Here is a 19,752-nt window from a genome sequence, read left to right as displayed (position 1 = left end):
TTTTTTTTTGCGGTATGCGGGCCTCTCACTGCTGTGGCCTCTCCCGTTGCGGAGCACAGGCTCCGGACGCGCAGGCTCAGCGGCCACGGCTCACGGGCCCAGCCGCTCCGCGGCATGTGGGATCTTCCCAGACCGGGGCACGAACCCGAGTCCCCTGCATCGGCAGGCAGACTCTCAACCACTGCGCCACCAGGGAAGCCCAGAAAACTATTTTTTAATATTAGGAAGAGGGAACAACTGAAGCAAGATGTTTAAGAACTCTACCTTCCTTCGTTATTGTACAAGGAAATTTTGGTTGGGTTTGTCTGGTACTGTTGCCAATCACTATGAAAACTCTTCATTACCTAAAAGCACTGGTTTTTGTGACAAGATATAAATTTAGGTAACCCTGGTATATTGCTTAAGAATGGTGATAGAAACTTTTCCCTATATGGCAATAGAAAGAATTAAAGGTTTCTTTTTTCATAAATGCCGTATGCTTATTCCTTATACACTATAATTTGGAATCTTTCTGTATTGCTTAGATGTCTGTGACCTTTTCTTATGTTCTTGCTGTTTGATTATGGAGAGACAGATGCGTGTCATGCCATACTCAGCACATTCACACAGATTGGAGATGGTTCTGTCACATGGCTAGAGTTAACATCTAAATGGGGACAGCCTGTATTAATTCGCTGAGACAAGAAAGACTGGATGTGGGTTTGCAAACGCTGTGTATACTTTATGAAAAGCTGTTGTGACTTCTAACTAGGGAACCTCCCTGTTTTTCTGGGCCTTATGCCTTTGTGTTCCCTCATTCTTTCTCTTTGGAACTTTTTATGTACAAGGACCCTTTGTCTAATTTGGCCACGTGGCTTTGGACAGTGGCGAAAGATGAGAATATATTCTCGCTGGGTCCAGTTCTTCCCTTCCATTGTATTTCTGTAGTTTGCTGGGAGATCATAAATCTTGATTTTGAGGGTTCTGGTGAGCAATAAGTGTGTTTGCAAAGGTCTTTCAAAAATGTTTCTCTCAAAGGCGGTAAGGTGTGTTCAAAATACATGGCAGAAAGAATAACCGACTTCGATAGATGAAAAAGCAGGAGACAGATTACCTAGGGCAGAAGTGATCTATAAATACTCTTTAAGTTGGTCAACTGGCACACATTTTCTAACTTTGATTCTTCCTACACAAATTATTGTATTTTACTGTCCTGGGGAGGGAATAGTATAGTCAGTAGGGAAAAGCAGTGAGGTAATGATGTGACTGTGGTTTTCTGGCACCTTTGCTAACTGTATGCCTTGGCAGTCTGTCTTGAAAGCAGTTCCCCCAGCTATAGGAATTCTGACGTTTCTTAACTCTTCATGCCACAGAAACTTGTAAGACTAAATGTGGCAAAAGCCTGTGGGCATCTGCAATAGATTTGGTCGGTTGGTATCATTATGCAGAAACATGAATTATGCGTCTCTGGATGTAAGAGCTCTGGCTCTGATATACAGTTGCCAAGGAGGGTTGACTGATACGACTTGTAGCCGATCTGACAGTGAGCAGAGAGGCAGTTGGCTTCTGCCCTCATTGCTCCCTGTGCCTCCCTCTAAAAGTTGTGATCTCCCGGAAGAAACCTTCCCGGTTTTAATGTGTATGAATATTACTAAGCATGCAGTGATTTATAATAATAATTAGCATTTATTATAGCACTTACTATAATGTGCCACAATGTGACAAGCATTTTTCTAAACCCTTTAGATATATTAAATGTATTAACACATTTAACCTTCCCAATAACTCTGTAAGGTAGATACTTTTATTTTCTCCACTTTACAGATGAGGAGTCAGAGGCCCAGAAAACATAAAATCACTTGCCCCAAATCACACAGGTTTTTTGTTTTTTATTTTTTTTACATCTTTATTGGAGTATAATTGCTTTACAATGGTGTGTTAGTTTCTGCTTTATAACAAAGTGAATCAGTTATACATATACATAATCACACAGTTTTAAGTGGCAGAACTGGGATTCAAAACGTAGAAAGTCTAGTTCTAGAGTCTGTTCTTTTTAAGATGCCTGTTATGGAGGAAAAAAAAACAAAAAAAAAACTTAGATTCAACTCTTGAGAAGCTTTTATTCCAGGAGAGCTGTGATAAAGATGAAGCCTGTCGAAGATATAATAAGCATTAAACACAGAGATATGTTTAGCTGTTTACACTACAGACGACTAAAAGATTCCTAACATTGTGGCCATGAGTGGGCGTTGTTATTGGAGTTCCAAGTTTGGATATGGTGAAATCATCATCTCTTCTCCTTTCTAATTATACATGAAGGCTTCATGGAGATTAGCCTTGATGAGCTCTCTGTGTTGTTCTACATGCCAGGTGTTTGGCCTGGTGTAAGCAGTGATTCTTAATCAGGGGTGTGCTTCCCAGTCTCATGTGAAGCCTTCTGAAAACATAGACGCCTGCAGCTCTGCACGTGCTTGTTAACATCTCCGTAGGTAATGCTGATATGCAGTCCCAGAAGAGGACTTAAAGTGGACATGGGGGACTTCCCTGGCAGCCCAGTGGTTAAGACTCCGTGCTTTCACTGCACGGGTGTGGTGGGTTCGATCCCTGGTCAGGGAACTAAGATCCCACATGCCATGGGGTGTGGCCAAAAAATAAAATAAATAAGTAAGCAAGCGGCCATGGTATATATGGGTAGTTTTATGTAATATACCACTCTAAAACTTAATGGTTTTAAACAACCGTGATTTATTATTTCTCATGATTTTGTGTTGGCCTGGGCTCACTCCCTGGCAGGTCAGCTGGGAGCTGGGTTTGTCTCTCCCTGTGATCTTACATCCTCAAGGAGGCTAGACTAGCTTCTTCATGTGATGGAGGAGGTATTCCAAGAGGGTAAATCCCAGTGCACAGATGCTTGTTAAACCTCTGCTTGTGTCACATTTGCTGATGTCTCCTTGGCCAAAGCAAGTCACACGCCCAAGCCTAGAATCAGCGTATACAGGGACTACACAGGTTGTGGACACTGGCAGACATGATTCATTGGGATAATTGTTATAACTACTACAGATGTAAACATCTGACTAAAATTAGCTCAATGAAAGGGCATTTATTATAAGCGCTTAGCTCTCATAAAACCGGGGGGAAAACCGTATAACCTTCATTCTTGTCCTCTGCCATTATGATATACCTACCGACTTGATCAGTTGGAGTTTCCTCAAATCTGTTCATTTGCTCGGTAGATGTTACTTGAGCACCAACTATATGCTAAGCACTAGTGAAATGCAGTGAACAAAACAAAACAAATTCCTGCCCTGTGGGGCTTATAATCTGGTGGTGGCAGTGGTGGGGTGGGCAGGTGGTGGTGATGGAGACAGGCAGTTTAAATAAAATAGGGAAGGGAAATAGGGAGTTGCAGGGGGCTGGGGGGTGGCGATTTTAGATAGGGTGGCCAGGGAAGGCCTCATGAGAAGTGACATTTGGGAAGGGTCAAGACAAAGAGTACGTCTGATTGGTTCAGGCCAGTGTAATGATTGATTGCTTTGTGCTTGGACGTGTCTCCCAGATCTGTCCATAGTGGAGTGGGTAAGAGGGAGAGGGAGATGGTACAAGATGGGCAGGAGGAGGCAGTGACCAGTGTATCTGATACAGTGGTGGTACTTCGTGAGTTCTGTGCTGGCTTCTCTTGACTGGCTTTGGGGTGTGGGTACAGGATGGAGAGACGAGACGTGTGTTGACTACCTAATGCATGCTGAGCGTTGAAAAGCATATTTCACTTAAGACTCTCTACAGCCTTGTGAAGAAACTAATATTATTCCTGCCTTGGGAGACTCTGAGTGGTCAAGTAACAACTTAGATCAAAGAAGGGAAGAGTCAAGAAGGAAATTCAAGTATGAAGAAATGAAAGGAGTCCTTGAGTGTTATAATAGATTTAATGCCAGAAGAGGACATGAGTTAAATGATACATTAACTGTGTAGAAGATTTTGTCACATATATGTCTCTTATCTTCAGTGCCTTTACCTATCTTTTCTGTGTTTTTGTTTTCTGACAGGAATGGGTAACTGCCACTGACATCAGAGTAACACTCAATCGCCTGAACACTTTTGGGGATGAAGTGTTTAATGACCCCAAAGTTCTCAAATCCTATTATTATGCAATCTCTGATTTCGCTGTGGGTGGTAGGTAAGTAAACCATTAAATAACCTTGAAAGTGATTGGAGATTTGGTATAGAAGTGAATGTAGCAACTTGTTTACAGCTGTATTAGTAATGTTTTTTGGACCTCATTATCCTGAAAACAAAGTAATTAGGTTTTCTAAAACCTTGTCAGATCAACACATTAGTGAATTCTTATTGAGCATTTAAGCGCAAAGCTCTATGATAGGCACTGTGACGCTACTGAGGAAGTGCAAGTCTGACATTCACTTACTGAGAAGGACCTGACCTTCTAGGATCCTACAGGTGAATGGGGCGGGCGATGTATGAATATGCGAAAAGTTAAATACTGGTACCATCAAGCGTTTTAGATAAAGAGATGTCATATGTCAGAGAACAGTTACAGGACTGTCAGGCTAGAGAAACAGATGGAATCTAAGCTGGGCGTCGAAGAATAGGTAGGGTTTAGATAAGGAGAGAGGATGTCTGGGTTGGGTGCAGGAGGGTTGGGTGCATGTCATGAGCAAAAGTTTAGAGTTGGAAGTGTTTAAACCTCCTTGACTTAAGGAAAATCTTATATGAATTTGTGGAGTTGTAAACCAGAGAGTTTGGTAGCCAGAGACCTTAGACAGTGAGCCAAGAATCTTGGACTTACCTCCCCTTGTAATAGACTATGAAGTCTCAAGAGCAGAAGCATTATTTTTGTATGCAGTGTTCCTGGTATGGGATTGATGCTCAGTGAAAGCTGATGGAAACTGTAACCAATGAGAAATCATGTACTTTTTTGGTGTTAGGGCTATGATTTCAACACAGTAGATTAGGAAGATTAGCTGCAGGCAAGGTAACAGTAGAATATGATCGAGAGAATTTATATTCCTGTTATCATGCTGTCATCTAGGTGTCAGGTGACACCAAATACCTGACATTAAGGTGGTGACAGCAGAATGGAAAGAAACATTTAGGTGCATTTTATGAAGGAAGAGTTATCAGGATTTTAGTCAAAGGTGATTTTGAAGGTTTAGTGACCAGGAGAATGGTGGTATCATTAACAATAAACGGAGATGAGCTCATGTGGGAAGGTGGTGAGTTTAGTTGTAGAACGTAAAGTTTTAAGTCGTGGAGGACATCTAAACTTGTGCAGCAGTCAAGGACAGGAGCTTGGGAGAAAGAGGCACCTGGAGATATACATTTGGGATTCATCCTGGTGCACTGTAGGTGTTTCAGAAGTGTTTGAGTGTATTATTAGGTGGTGCTTGAAGCTGTGGAACTGACTGCCATCTTTAAAGAGTGAGTGAGGGTAACGGCTCTGCACCAGAGTGCGTGTTAGTATTCATGGGGATTTCCATGAGTCCTTAGTTTATGGTAGCACCTGCATCTAGAGGCTCCTTCAAGGATTCTTGCCCCAAACAACCCGAGTGAATGTCAGTCTACCGGAGATCCATATGGTGGTGTGGTATCTGTCTCTCACTGTCTTCAGATCAAATACTTTAAAATCATGATGGCAGATAACTGCTGAAATTTATTGACTTGTTATATGCCTGTACAGTCCTGGGCACATACATGTAGCAACCTCTTGATCTCCTCAATAACTCTATGAAATAGGTATTATCATCCTCCCTATTTTACAGGTGAGGCACCGAGTTTAAGTTCCATTGGTAAGTCACAGGGCAAGGTTTCGAACCCAGGCAGCCTGGCCTTGGAGTCCATGTTCTTCTTAACCACTACACGTGGCTGCCTCTTGAGATGTACACATTTCACTTCAGGAAATGGTCCTACAGATGTCCTCAGAAATTGTTGGGGACTTTCTTCTCATGTCTGGTTAATGCCCCATCCCCTGTTAAATAAAGCTACCTTTTTTTTGTCTTGTTTGATTTTTCTTCATACCTGAAAACACACAGTCATTACTTAATCTTGCTCAGTTCCTCAGTTTACAGTTTTGAGTGGTAAACTCAAAAACATCCTGAGGTGTTTTCAGTTCTCTGTGTACATCCTTTTTCTGCATCCGTTTCAGGGCTTCATAGGTGTTTCATTCTTTTAAGGGTCTCTTCTCTCCCCAGGTGTAAATGTAACGGACATGCAAGCGAGTGTGTGAAGAATGAATTTGACAAGCTGGTGTGTAATTGCAAACATAATACTTATGGCGTAGACTGTGAGAAGTGCCTTCCTTTCTTCAATGACCGGCCGTGGAGGAGGGCGACTGCCGAGAGTGCCAGCGAATGCCTGCGTGAGTGCCCCTTGGTGTTCGTCTGCTAAATTGTCTTGAGGACTTCCGAGGTGGGAGAAGGAATGGGTGACTTCCTTTGATTCCTCCTTGAAAGGAAAAGCCTGGAAGGCAGAGCTTCTTCCCTAATTTGAGAGTGTAGAACAATAACCTGCATGCACGTCAAAGGAAAATCATAGATGCGGGCAATTGGCCACAAACGTATACTGTGCTGGTTTTATGTTTCCTTCATGAACACACATAACAGAATGGGAGCAGCATCTTCAAGGTTTGGCCTTTGCTTAGCTCTAAATACTGGGCTGGGATTGCCTACTCTAAAATATAGTTTCTCCAGTCTTTTCTTTGTTGCCCTTTAAAATATTCTTCTTGCTTTCAATGCTCGTTTATTCGAACAGCCAGGATTGTTGATGAACATTGGTCAGGTGTGATGAGTTCTAGACTAAGACTGCTATTCGATGGATTATTTATCAAAATTATTTTTTCTTTATCTCACTAAAGAGCACAATGGGGAGGATTTCCTACTTCCGTCATGCAGAGGTGGGTGGCTCTGGGAAGAAGAGTAGAGCCTAGTATTCTTAGGAAGAGGTAAAATGAAAAAGATTACACATTGTTTATTCCTTCATAATGTCTTGGTTTATTCTGAAGAGATAGAGAAAGGAATCTCAGGAGAAAAATCATGAAACCATGTAGTCATGATTTGCCAAGGACTTGAAAGTGAGAAACTTTTAAAGCAGTAACATTTTCTTATGTCCTTATAAATATTCCTTATCGTATCCTCTTGGTAATAAAGGGAATAAGAAGGAAGGCACTCTGAACTTGCAGGAATTATTGGCAGAAACCTTGAAAAAGGACCAATATCTTGACTCATGACTGTTTCCATTAGCTGCCTACAGCAGATTTTCTTATTCAACTTTTCTTTTCTCAACAAATTCCTGATTTTCAGATAAATTTTACAGCCTGCTCTAGCATTCCTAAGCACTTTAACTTCTTTCATTCTTTTACTGAACTGTAATATCCAGTGTTGGAAACTACATGATAAAGGCTGATAAAAGAAAAAATGAAATACTCCTAAGGTGTGACATCTAAATAAATGTACACGTGTGTTTGAAAAGTAATCTGCTTAATGATGTCATATGTTGAGTCTACCCAGGAACATTATGGGAAAAAAACAAGTGTAACATTATATCCAGCTTCTCACTAGCAAGTGAACAGAATACAGCAGCTAACAGACTTTGATAAGGAGCTAAGTCAATTCGCTTTCCTCTTTGGTCCCTTCAGGCACCATGGCCCGTCAGAGAGAGAAGTTTCTGGAGGTGTGACGGTCCTACAGTATTGTCAGGGTGCTGGAGCTAGGGAAGAGAAAATGACAGCTGCCTTCTCTCTTACCAGCTGATGATGAGGGAGCCACAGCATCTGCTTTTAGCAGTGGGTTAGGACGGCATAGACGTGGGGATTGTTCTGCCTCACGGTCTCTAAGCACCAGACCATTTAGGTGCCGTGAGCTGGGCTGATTGCGAGATAATCTAGGGAGACTTGAGGGGAGAGAAATAGCTGATGAAGAAGGGAATGGGAGCTTCCAGAGTTACTTAACTCTAATTCTTGGTGCCAGCGATTCAAGCTTCTAAAAAGTTTTCAAATATAGTACCGTAAAAGAACTGATTGTAAAGGCAAGGAGGAGAAAAAAAACATATTCAAATTTTTTTAAACAGCAATCTCCTGCTCTATCTGTAATCAAATAAAATTTTATTTTTATTTAGTGTCTGTACTTGGAGCAGAGTCAGTAATTTGGAAAAAATCATCTTAGTATAAATATAATAAAGATTTTCAGTGACTACGGATACTCGTCATGTAGGGAATAGAGCTACTTAACAGATGACCCGTTTGGCACTGTGGCTTCCCAGCAGATGGAGGCATCTATGGATCTAGATTTCCCTTCTTGTGGATTTACTTTCTTGTGGATCTATAGATTTCCTGCTTCTTTTGAAAGAGGCACTAATGTTTACCCATGTGTCTCAAGATTACTCCAGTCTGGGTATGCAAGTAATCTGGCATTTTAGAAGTTGGTGTCTAATGTATTTGAATTGTCTGAGCCCTGAAAAGTTAACGTAAGTTGAAGCCTACATATAAATTGGCCCCTTGTGCTTGGACTTGGTATTAGAATGAAGGATAAAGGGTCAGAAAAATTGTAATTTGACTTGGCTTTTGTTTGTATGTGTACAACTATGCAGAGATTCCTAAGTACAAGGATTATTTATATTTTATGATGGTACTATTTTTGATAAGGATGAACATTACTTAGTAAGCTGTTAACCTGACGGTATGAACCCTTTATAGACAGACACACAGTTTTCGTTTTTGTTTTTGAGTGAACAGTGCATCTGGCGGTCGTTCGTTATCTGCCACCACCTGTCTGTCAGAGATGTGGGGAATTATGGTTTTGTTTTCTTTGAGTCTTTTAAAATGCTGTTTGTAAAGGAACATGGATCTGACTTAACGTTTCGGCCAACAGCCTGTGACTGCAATGGCCGATCGCAGGAATGCTACTTTGACTCTGAACTGTACCGCTCCACGGGCCATGGTGGCCACTGTACCAACTGCCAGGATAACACGGACGGCGCCAACTGTGAGAGGTGCCGGGAGAATTTCTTCCGCCTTGGGAACAGAGAAGCCTGCTCTCCCTGCCACTGTAGTCCTGTTGGTAAGTGACGGGCACAGTCTGCTTCGTTGTGATGGTTGGAAGACAAAATGAGCATTCCCTGTACCCCCAGAACATAAAGCTTTGTTCCCTAGGGATTCGCACAGCTTAAGTACAGGAGAGTGGACATTGTTATAACATGTAAATGATTTAGGATCTGCCTCTACTCTCTTTAACCAGGTTGGGCCTTCAGATGATTTTCTGGTGTGTATAAAAATGTGGAGTTGGCCTGAGTAATGGTTCTGTAAATAATTAGCAATAAGATCATCAAGACCATTTGAACTTTGACTGTAAAAGGTTAGCTTCTTCGTGAGTTCTTCCTTGTTAATGATTTTGTTTAGTCTAACCTCCTTGGAGGGCTGAACTCTTTCAGCGCATTGGTGTGTGTTCAGAGGAGCAGAGTGCTCTTAGTCTGTTGTGCTTTTTCAGGAGTTTGAACTTTATTTTTGTTATTCATGCCTGTATATACTTAAATTCTAGACACAGGCCATAGCCTGTGCTCGTCCACAGAGCAGTGACTGGTTTTGTGTATGGTTTACCATTGGGTACAGAGTGATTCGTTAGTGTTTTTCAGCAGTTATGAGTGGATTCATCTTAGGGTGTATGTCTGGAAAGTTTAAAAGTCATGGCTTAAAGGGGTATGATTTTGAGAGTGTTCTGATTTAAAATTTGATCTTTATTCTCTTGGTTACCATCTAGATACTGAAAAACAATCTGCATTCTGGTTTTCAGGCATTGTTTTTAGTTACCAACCTTCTTTGTTTGAGACATTAATTTTACTTACCTAACTGGTGGTTGACACTGAGCACTTTAAATTTCAGGTTCTCTCAGTACACAGTGTGATAGCTATGGCAGATGTAGCTGTAAGCCTGGAGTGATGGGGGACAAATGCGACCGTTGCCAGCCTGGGTACCATTCTCTTACTGAGGCTGGATGCAGGTAAGATTTTTCAAGGGGGCAGAATCCAAATGTAGCTGATTCTTTTTTTTTTTTTTTTTTTTTTGCGGTACGCGGGCCTCTCACTGCTGTGGCCTCTCCCGTTGCGGAGCACAGGCTCCAGACGCACAGGCTCAGCGGCCATGGCTCACGGGCCCAGCCGCTCCGCGGCATTTGGGATCCTCCCGGACCAGGGCACAAACCCGTGTCCCCTGCATCGGCAGGCAGACTCTCGAACACTGCGCCACCAGGGAAACCCAAATGTAGCTGATTCTTAATAATAGATGTTGTAGCTAATCTGCAGCCATATAAACATTTTCCCCCCATGATACTTGTAAACCAAGATTTAAGGCTTCTCGCTGTCTTCTCGCTGTAATGATGATCCAGGATTGTTCTGTGCAGAGGTGAAGCAGAGTTTTCGATGTCTAAATGTGATGGTTATCCTTGATTGAAATCAAATCCAAGTATAAAGATGACTTTAGGGTTCATTTTGCTCTTTCTATTCCTTTTTTAAAAATCTGTTAACATATAAAACAAAAGATTGACTTTGAGTGGAATTTCTTTATCTTTTCTCTTATTTCATTGTTTTCCTCCATTTTCCATCCAATAGGCCATGCTCTTGTAATCCTTCTGGCAGCACAGACGAATGTAATTTTGAAACAGGAAGATGTGTTTGCAAAGACAATGTCGAAGGTTTCAATTGTGAGAGGTAGATCATTTTTTCTCTAGCCGTATTGTATTTTCTCTGTTATCATATTTCAAGTACAATGAATACCTGATTGTATCTTAATCTCTTTCAGATGCAAACCTGGATTTTTTAATCTGGAATCATCTAATCCTATGGGTTGCACACCTTGCTTCTGCTTTGGGCATTCTTCTGTCTGTACAAATGCTGTCGGCTACAGTGTTTATTCTATAACCTCTACCTTTCAGACAGGTAAAGTAGACCTTTCCTTCTGTCCTCTAGAATCGTGAGACTAGACTTACAGTGTTAAAAAGTCAGTAGCTCTTTGAGCCCCTTTTGACGGTATCAGCACTTTGTTTTTTAATGTATGTGATTTTTGTTTGGATTTTTAATTTAAAGAAAGTATATATAAATGGTTTTAGAATTTACCAAATTAAGTATAAACTATTATATAAAATAAAGAAGATTATGGCTTGGGGGGTATAGCATATATAGGTACTGTTATAGCCTCCATTTATTAAAAAACTTTCATTGATGACTTGCTATATATTTTGTGGTATATAGAGGACCTGAATTCAGGACATTTACAAAGTAATGGCATTTGTGTTCCATCCTCTGCTTGCAGATGAGGATGGGTGGCGTGTGGAACAAAGGGATGGCTCTGAAGCATCATTTGAGTGGTCCTCTGAGAGGCAAGATATCGCTGTCATTTCAGATAGCTACTTTCCTAGGTACTTCATTGCCCCCGGTAAGTAAGGCTAGGAAGCGGTCTGGCTTGGCGTGTGCCCCTGTGTATTCTTACTCTCACATTCTTGCTCACCATTGTGTCTGCCTTCCAGCAAAGTTCTTGGGCAAGCAGGTGTTGAGTTATGGTCAGAACTTCTCCTTCTCCTTTCGAGTGGACAGGCGAGACACTCGCCTCTCTGCAGAAGACCTGGTGCTTGAGGGAGCTGGCCTAAGAGTGTCTGTGCCCTTGATCGCTCAGGGCAATTCCTATCCGAGTGAGACCACTGTGAAATATGTCTTCAGGTAAGACAGTTCTGTTTCTAAAATCTGACTTGACCAGAATTATAAAAGTGGTTTCTTTGTCAAAGCTCACCAGGCCTCAAGGTGCGTGTCGAAGAAAAACTTCTGGCTTCTCAAGGTGACTTTGTAAAAGGGAACTTTCCCTTTGTTGACGTGTACCTTTTCCAGTTGTACTATCAAACCAACAGACTCATCTCTGACCTGGTTAGATTGGCAGAGCAGTGCATTGTTGGTGGCATAAATGAGTAAGAAATGCTTTCTCGGCACCCAGAATTGTCCTTACAGAGGTTAATGTGGCCCTTCCTTTTTCTCTAGGCTCCATGAAGCAACAGATTACCCTTGGAGGCCTACTCTTACCCCTTTCGAATTTCAGAAACTCCTAAACAATTTGACCTCTATCAAGATCCGTGGGACATATAGTGAGAGAAGTAAGTTATGATATAATTTAAGAGAATCATTTAAGATGATTAGATAAAAGGATCCATAATCAGAAGTTTATCTCTAAAGTCCTAATACTATAACACTGATCCTAAAGAAGTGGTATAAACTGCCTCATCATACATGAATTATGTATAAAAATAATGCATTTTAAAACTACTTTTAAGGACCTGGAGAAAATTAGCCAAAATTAGTAAATAGTATTGTTTTATAATAAATAAGCCTATTGAGGCTACATTGTCTATAATTAGAATCTTCGAAGAATCCCAAATATAATTCTGCTGGCTCACATTGCTTAACCTTTGTTTCTTTTTATTTCTTGCTTATGTAACTATCAAGCCCTTTTAACTAAATTGGCTAAATTATGAAAAATTAAAAATTACTGAATGAACATTTGTTATAATTTTAAATTTAAAAAGCTGTTTTTAAGCATTTCTTTAAATTTTTTTCCTATAATTTTTTTTTTTTTTTTTAATGAGGACCTATTTCTATAGAAAGGTAAAGCTGTCTGGGGGAAGAGGAATCAGAGTGGTGGTGTGGCATTGAAAGTGGCATCAGCAGCTTGGATGTGTTGATTTTTGAGATGCCTGCATGAATATCCAGATGAAAATGTCTTATAAGTAGTTAGACATATGGATGGGGCTTACGAAGAAGTTGAGACTGGAGATCTAGAATCAAAGGGTTGTCACCGTATGGGTAATCATTTTTAAACTTGGAAATATAACAAAAAAATACAGAAGAGAAAAGAAGATGCAATCCTGGAAACAGTTATTTAAGGACCATGACCTGAGACTTGAGAGAAAAAGAATTTCAAGGAAGAGGAACAATTAACAGGTTTAGGAAGATAGTACAATTGGATTTTGGTATTGGGTAACTGAAGAATCATTGGTGAGGGGTTTTTTTTGTTTGTTTGTTTTTTTAAGAAGTGTTGGGCTTCCCTGGTGGCGCAGTGGTTTGAGAGTCCGCCTGCCGATGCAGGGGACATGGGTTCGTGCCCCAGTCCGGGAAGATCCCACATGCCGCGGAGCGGCTGGGCCCGTGAGCCATGGCCGCTGAGCCTGCGCGTCCGGAGCCTGTGCTCCGCAACGGGAGAGGCCACGACAGTGAGAGGCCTGCGTACCGCAGGAAAAAAAGAAAAAAAAAAGTGTTGAAACTGAAGTTAGATTGCAGTTATTTAATTAAGTAAATTAGATCACGAATTAAGTAAATTCAAAGGTGAAGAAGTAAAATACAGATTAGTCTTTTAAGAAGTTCGGCTGTGAGGGAAGGAAAAGACAGGGACTGGACTCTAATTAGGGAGTAGGGACAGATCGAAGAAGAGTACTTTTAGGATGGGGAGGCTTAAGAATGTTTGAAGTTGGAAGCACATTAACAGTGGAGATGTCTCTCATGATCTAATGTTGAAAAAACCCATAAATGTAGTAAAAGTTAACTAAATTCAAGGCAGAAATAGAAGAGCTGTCCTTTAGCCTCAGGTCATCAGTTTCTAAGGATTATATAAACAGCAAGTGATATTTCATAACATGGGGAAATACACTTGAAAGATAAGAGTGCAAGAGACAGGAGTGGAATGGAAATTAAAGGGAAATATGATGATACAATCAAAACCTGCCTCTTCCATAGGGTGTTCCTGCTGAGTCTGTCATGTGCACTGTTAGGTTGGATGAACCATTGGGCTAAGCCAATATAAGGCTTCCTCTATTTTTATTTTCTTCTGGAAATGGGAAAGCATTATGATATACGGCATAACAGCTTTGGAATAATTACATATTTGTCAAAGTAGCCCTGATTATTAGAACTTGTTTACTTATTTTTTCTGTTTTATGCAGGGCAAAAAATATAATTTGAGTGGTACTTGTCGACAGGTGCTTTCCCTGCTTTCTTATCCTTGAGCTCTATGATCAGTGCCTGATTTTGTGGGAAAAGAACAAAAACACGGCTTAATGGCTCTAGCCTTAAACTCTTGTTATTTCCATATTCTTCCTTTTATCTTTTCTTGCCCCAGATTATTGCCCAGTGCTTTTCATTTTTCACATTGGTGATTGGGAGAACTGTAAAATCCAACAAATCTGTGTGTGTGTGTGTGTGTGTGTGTGTGTGTGTGTGTGTGTTTAAAAAATGAATTTTGCTCTACCACCATTCCAGATACTTAGCACCAGGTAGCACATAATTGTTCTACATGCTATTTTCTGGTTATCTTCTCCAACAGATGAATTAAACTGATGGTTGATTGTCTCTGAAATTTTGGGTGTGGTTACCCCTTAGCATTATTGACTTTGCAAGAAGTTTTGGAATACGAAAGCCAGCTCAGTGATCCTCTTCTCCACATCATACACAGGTGCTGGATATTTGGATGATGTCTCCCTGGCAAGCGCTCGTCCCGGGCCTGGGGTCCCTGCAACTTGGGTGGAGTCCTGCACCTGTCCTGTGGGATACGGAGGGCAGTTTTGTGAGATGTGCCTCTCCGGTTACAGAAGAGAAACTCCGAGTCTTGGACCATACAGTCCATGTGTGCTTTGTACCTGCAATGGGCACAGTGAGACCTGTGACCCTGAGACAGGTGAGAAGATGATCTTTGGGGACTGCTAGACCTAAATTCTCTTTAGCAGGTGGAAATGCTCATTGTCTTATTTGCTTATACACTCACCTGTTTTCTCACACCTGCTCTCCAAATAGGTGTTTGTAACTGCAGAGAGAATACAGCCGGGCCCCACTGTGAGAAATGTAGTGACGGGTACTATGGCGATTCAACCGTGGGCACCTCCTCTGATTGCCAGCCCTGTCCGTGTCCTGGGGGCTCCAGTTGTGCTGTTGTCCCTAAGACACAGGAGGTGGTGTGCACCAACTGTCCTACTGGCACCACTGGTAAGTCTGCTCTATCCACAGAAACACCTTGGGAAGAAGGACTTTGGAGGTTTTTGGATTTTCTTGTTTGGTTCCATGATTAGTTTTCCTAGTAGGCAAAAGTTCTGTAACAAACAGGTTTATTATGGATTTGTAAAATGCATATCAGATACTAATAATAGCTAACATATTAATGGCCAGGTGCTTTAACATATACTGCCTCATTAATCCTCACAACCCTCTGAGATAGCTTCTTGCATTATCCTCAGGTTACAGCTAAGAAAACTGAGGCACAGAGACATTAAGTTACATGTCCAAGGCTACATGGCTGTAGTCATTGGAGCAGCTGGAATTTCAACCCAGGCATTCTGGCTCCAAAGAGGAGGATCACTACAATATACTCTCCCTTACAAGACGCGAATCAAAGCTTGAGTTTTAGTTTGTGAGGCTGCCCTGGGATTCTTGGTGTAAAGTGGTAATTTTAAAATTCTTTAAATTCTTTATCTAAATAGTCCTTTCAGTGTATCAGGGCCCATCGCATTTAGTTGGGGAAAAAAATATTTGTAGAGCTTTGGATAAGATCTCTGTTCCCATTCTCTGAGATTCTTTCTTTTTGATAAGAACATAAAACTAGATCTTTCCTGGCTACTCAAGGAGTTGCCTGTGCTGATTCACAGAGGAGACGGGGGCTCACTGTTGACCGTTCCCCTTTCTTCCACTGACTTTAGCCTCCACGTAATGGAGAGGTTCTGGCCAGGCTTCTGATACAGACTTTGACTCCGTTACAAGCTCTTTGTTCAAAAGATACTGCTAGAGAGCATGAACATAAGTAGAAAAACCAAAACACTGAGCTCATAATCTGTATCTCTCATGTCTCATCAAAACATTCTTTAATCATTGGGAAACATTAAAACACTCCACCTTCCTTCCACTTCTCCCCTGACCGCACATCGAGCACAAGGGCAGTGCCACACAGGGAGAGCCAATCATTTGCTTAAGGTAGTTGAAAAAATAAGGAGTAGAAGTTAGTGTAGAATTTCATATTTTTGACTCTTTTCTCCTTTTTTTTTAAGAAAACAGTGGCGCAACAGAGTCTCTTAGAGATAGACTTCTCCAGCCTCATTCCCCACCACCCACCGCTGCACTTGTACCCGCTGCTCCTGCCCTCCTGGGCTCAGGTGTGCCCGACTCTGGCCTGCCACGTGCTGTTCTCTTTCTTTAGAGTGCTTACCCGACTCTCTCACTTTCCTTAGCCAACTCCTGTCTGTTCTGTGGGTTGAGTTGAAACGTCACTTCCCCAGGATGGTTTTCCTCAATGAACCCTCCCTGCTGTACCCAGGTTCTTAGGACCTTTTACTCTGCTGCCACAGAGTATAGTAAGTATCCCTCGTTCAGTGTCTACTCTCAGAAGTACTTAATAGAGCATTTTGATAAGAGATCCCTCTACTGATTCTGTTGTTTCACTGGACAGTAAACTAAACAGTTAGGCATTGTGGAGTCGTTCTCATATCTATACTAAATAGTACAAATGGTGAAGTAAAATTATTCGGGATGCTTATAGAGAGATGGAGTATCATATAGGAGATTTTAGGAAATGTTATACACATATTAGTCACTAATCAGATTTGTGAAATATACAGTCGACCCTTGAACAACACAGGTTTGAACTGAATGGGTCCACTTGTATGAGATTTTTTCAATAGTAAATACTACAGTACTACAATCCACAGTTGGTTGAATCCCTGGATGTGGAATTGCAAATTCAGAGGAGCCGTAGAAGGTGGGGGCTGGATGACTATAAGTTGTATAAGGATTTCTGACTGTGCAGAGGGATCGTCCACCCTCGCATTGTTCAAGGGTCAGCTGTATTTGCTTTGTTAGTTATCACCTGGATTGAAGGAAATGATCTATAGCAGTTCTTGAGGATGTTAATTAGGATGTAGAAGTCTGCATGAAAACAGCACAGACCCTGTGAAAAATAATGCCATCAGTCTTTTTTTTTTTTTTTTTTAGCTGTGTTGGGTCTTCGCTGTGTGCAGGCTTTCTCTAGTTGCGGTGCGCGGGCTTCTCATTGCAGTGGCTTCTCTGGTTGCAGAGCACGGGCTCTAGGTGCGCGGGCTTCAGTAGTTGCAGCATGTGGGCTCTAAGGGCGCGTGGGCTTCAGTAGTTGTGGCTCGCGGGCTCTAGAGCGCAGGCTCAGTAGTTGTGGCGCACGGGCTTAGTTGCTCCGCAGCATGTGGGATCTTCCCAGACCAGGGATCGAACCTGTGTCCCCTGCATTGGCAGGTGGATTCTTTTTTTTTTTTTTTTTTTTAACATCTTTATTGGGGTATCATTGCTTTACAATGGTGTGTTAGTTTCTGCTTTATAACAAAGTGAATCAGTTATACATATACATATGTTCCCATATCTCTTCCCTCTTGCGTCTCCTGGCAGGTGGATTCTTAACCACTGAGCCCCCAGGGAAGTCCAATGCCATCACTCTTTATTTTCCTATATCCTGCTTTACTTCTTTTCATAGCACTTTTTAGCCACTTGATATTTTTATGTGTATTCATTTGTTGATTACCTATCTTCCCCCTCCACCTCCAGTTTAAGCTCTTTGAGAGCAGGAACTTTTGTCTGTTTAATTCACTTTTGTGTCCCTAACACCCAGAATAGTGTTTGGCACATGTGTTTGTTGAATGAATGCAAGTATCTATTGAATAAATGAATAGAGGTTGCAGATACAAAGTAAGATGTTCCTCATTTAGAAAATTGTTGAAGAATATGAATAACTGCTGATAGTCACTGAAATCTTCATGTGTGAAATGCTTCTGCATTTAATTTAATACTTTAAACAATCTGTTTAGGTAAATTAAGAATAATAATCATTTTTTCAACAAAATTTTTTGAGTGCATGGCTTTGGAACATGAAGATGAATAAAGGAGGGTCCCTAATCTTCAGGGTCTAAAAGTGTGGAGCAAAGCACAGATCATTTTAATACAGTGTGGTTAGTTCAGATAAAGGAACACACACAAGAGTGCTAAAGGAGAAGAAAGGAAGACGCCACTCCCAGTGTGGGAGGGATAATAAGGAAAACCAAGACTAAGAGAAGTCTATAATTTGCCCGAAGTCATATAAGTAGTACAGCCTGGACTTGAACCTACATCCTAGGCTCTGAGACAGAGGGGTAGACTAGCTGTAGCTGTGGAAGATATTTTGCAATGAGAGCTTTTCATGGGCTATCATGTAGCTCTGTTTTAAGTTTTCTAGCAGATTTTTTAATTGAGTTTTATTCAGAACAGGTTTTAAGACATTTTAAATATGGATCGTATCTAGACTAGCTAAACTACCTGATGAAAAAGCAGAACTGAAATGGTGTCTTAATCCTACTCTGGAGAAGGATCTTGGGTGTGGGTCTGGCAACTATTGAATATTTGCCTCAGAGGCAAGAAGGGCCCCTAGCTTCCTGTCCTCTCTTAACATCCTGTTTCTTCGTGTCCTCCTCCTCCCCCAGCCACATTTTCTGTTACCTCATCAGTGGTCTCTGTTTGCCAGATGCAGTGGTCAGTTTTCAGTCCTTATCTGACCTGGTCTCTCAGCAGCACTGGACACTGTTCACTACTCACTTTGCTCCACACATTTTCTCCTGTTGCTTTTTGTGATACTTCCCTCACCTTGGTTTTCTTCCACTTTTCTTCTCTTCTCTTGGATCTCCTTTGATCACTTCTGTTTCTCAACCTAGGGCTTTCATGTTAGCTTTATCTATATTCTCTCCTTAGGTGAACAAATCTCATCATTAGGCTTCAAAAGCCCCTCTGTGCCTACAACTGCAAAATCCATGTCTTCAGCCCTGACCTCACTCTCTTGAGTACCAGCTACCTACTTGCTGTCTCCACTTGGATGGTGGGCTGGAAGCCTTCCATCTGCCCCTCCATATCCATTCTTTATCCTTCTCCACCCTGATGAGACCTGCATGTACTACATCACCTGGCCACCTCCATTTGAGTGCAGGTGGTGGGAAGCACGTAGGAGATCAGAGAGAGAGAGGAAGGAGAGTGAGGGCAGAGTATGTACTCCAAGGCCCCCTCTCTGTAGGGTCCTTGTGGTTTGGTGACCTTAATCAAAGTTACCAGCTCTTGGCAGGTGACCTTCTCCAAACAGCCCTTTTTAAGAAAGTTAGAAACTATTAGGTTCTGGTAACTGCTCCCTCCACCCACCCTCTGAGGCCAAGGTTCTGGAGCCCTGCAGTTACTATCCCAGGTGCTATGCTCTACTTGTGGTTTCTCAACACTATCCCCTTCCTTCTATGGGTAGTATGTTTTATTAACTCTCCTCAAGTCTTTTTTTAATTATCTGTCTTTTCTTTGATGTTTTGAAATGCCATTTTTATCATGTTCTAATTTCTTAATATACTAATATCCCATGAATTTTTAATCACTGGAAAATTATTCTTGAAAAAATGCTCTCCAGTGTGACACTGCATAGGATGGTGCTGTATATAAACATTTTAGTCAGAGTTCCCTACCATTTCTCAAAAAAGAATAGTTTGATATACGGAAGTTAAACTAAATATTAATAGGGACATAATTTTCAATTTCATTTTTTTGTTTTTTGTTTATTTATGTTTATTTATTTATTTCCTTATTAGTCATCCATTTTATACACATCAGTGTATACATGTCAGTCCTAATCTCCCAATTCATCACACCACCACCACCGCCACCACCACCCCCACCGCTTTCCCCCCTTGGTGTCCATAGTTTGTTCTCTACATCTGTGTCTCAACTTCTGCT

The 19,752-nt window shown here is 41.4% G+C and overlaps 1 protein-coding gene across 1 annotated transcript in view; it reads left to right on the top strand.

Annotated features, from left to right (window-relative positions):
• Nucleotides 1-19,752, top strand: part of LAMC1 (laminin subunit gamma 1) — a 125,315-nt gene that overhangs the window by 74,478 nt on the left and 31,085 nt on the right. Inside the window, exons 3-13 of the mRNA XM_027083069.1 lie at nucleotides 4,026-4,156; nucleotides 6,186-6,352; nucleotides 8,859-9,047; nucleotides 9,866-9,983; nucleotides 10,591-10,689; nucleotides 10,781-10,917; nucleotides 11,291-11,413; nucleotides 11,505-11,694; nucleotides 12,007-12,119; nucleotides 14,468-14,689; nucleotides 14,806-14,994. Coding sequence (XP_026938870.1) covers nucleotides 4,026-4,156; nucleotides 6,186-6,352; nucleotides 8,859-9,047; nucleotides 9,866-9,983; nucleotides 10,591-10,689; nucleotides 10,781-10,917; nucleotides 11,291-11,413; nucleotides 11,505-11,694; nucleotides 12,007-12,119; nucleotides 14,468-14,689; nucleotides 14,806-14,994 — 1,678 coding nt within the window. The remainder of the gene's footprint in view (nucleotides 1-4,025; nucleotides 4,157-6,185; nucleotides 6,353-8,858; nucleotides 9,048-9,865; nucleotides 9,984-10,590; nucleotides 10,690-10,780; nucleotides 10,918-11,290; nucleotides 11,414-11,504; nucleotides 11,695-12,006; nucleotides 12,120-14,467; nucleotides 14,690-14,805; nucleotides 14,995-19,752) is intronic.

This window comes from Aethalodelphis obliquidens, unplaced genomic scaffold (genome assembly GCF_003676395.1).
Source record: "Aethalodelphis obliquidens isolate GAN/ISIS:26980383/991018 unplaced genomic scaffold, ASM367639v1 scaffold48, whole genome shotgun sequence".
NCBI lineage: Eukaryota > Metazoa > Chordata > Mammalia > Artiodactyla > Delphinidae > Aethalodelphis > Aethalodelphis obliquidens.
Note: the sequence above shows the minus strand (reverse complement) of the source record. Positions and strands in the feature narration are given on the sequence as shown.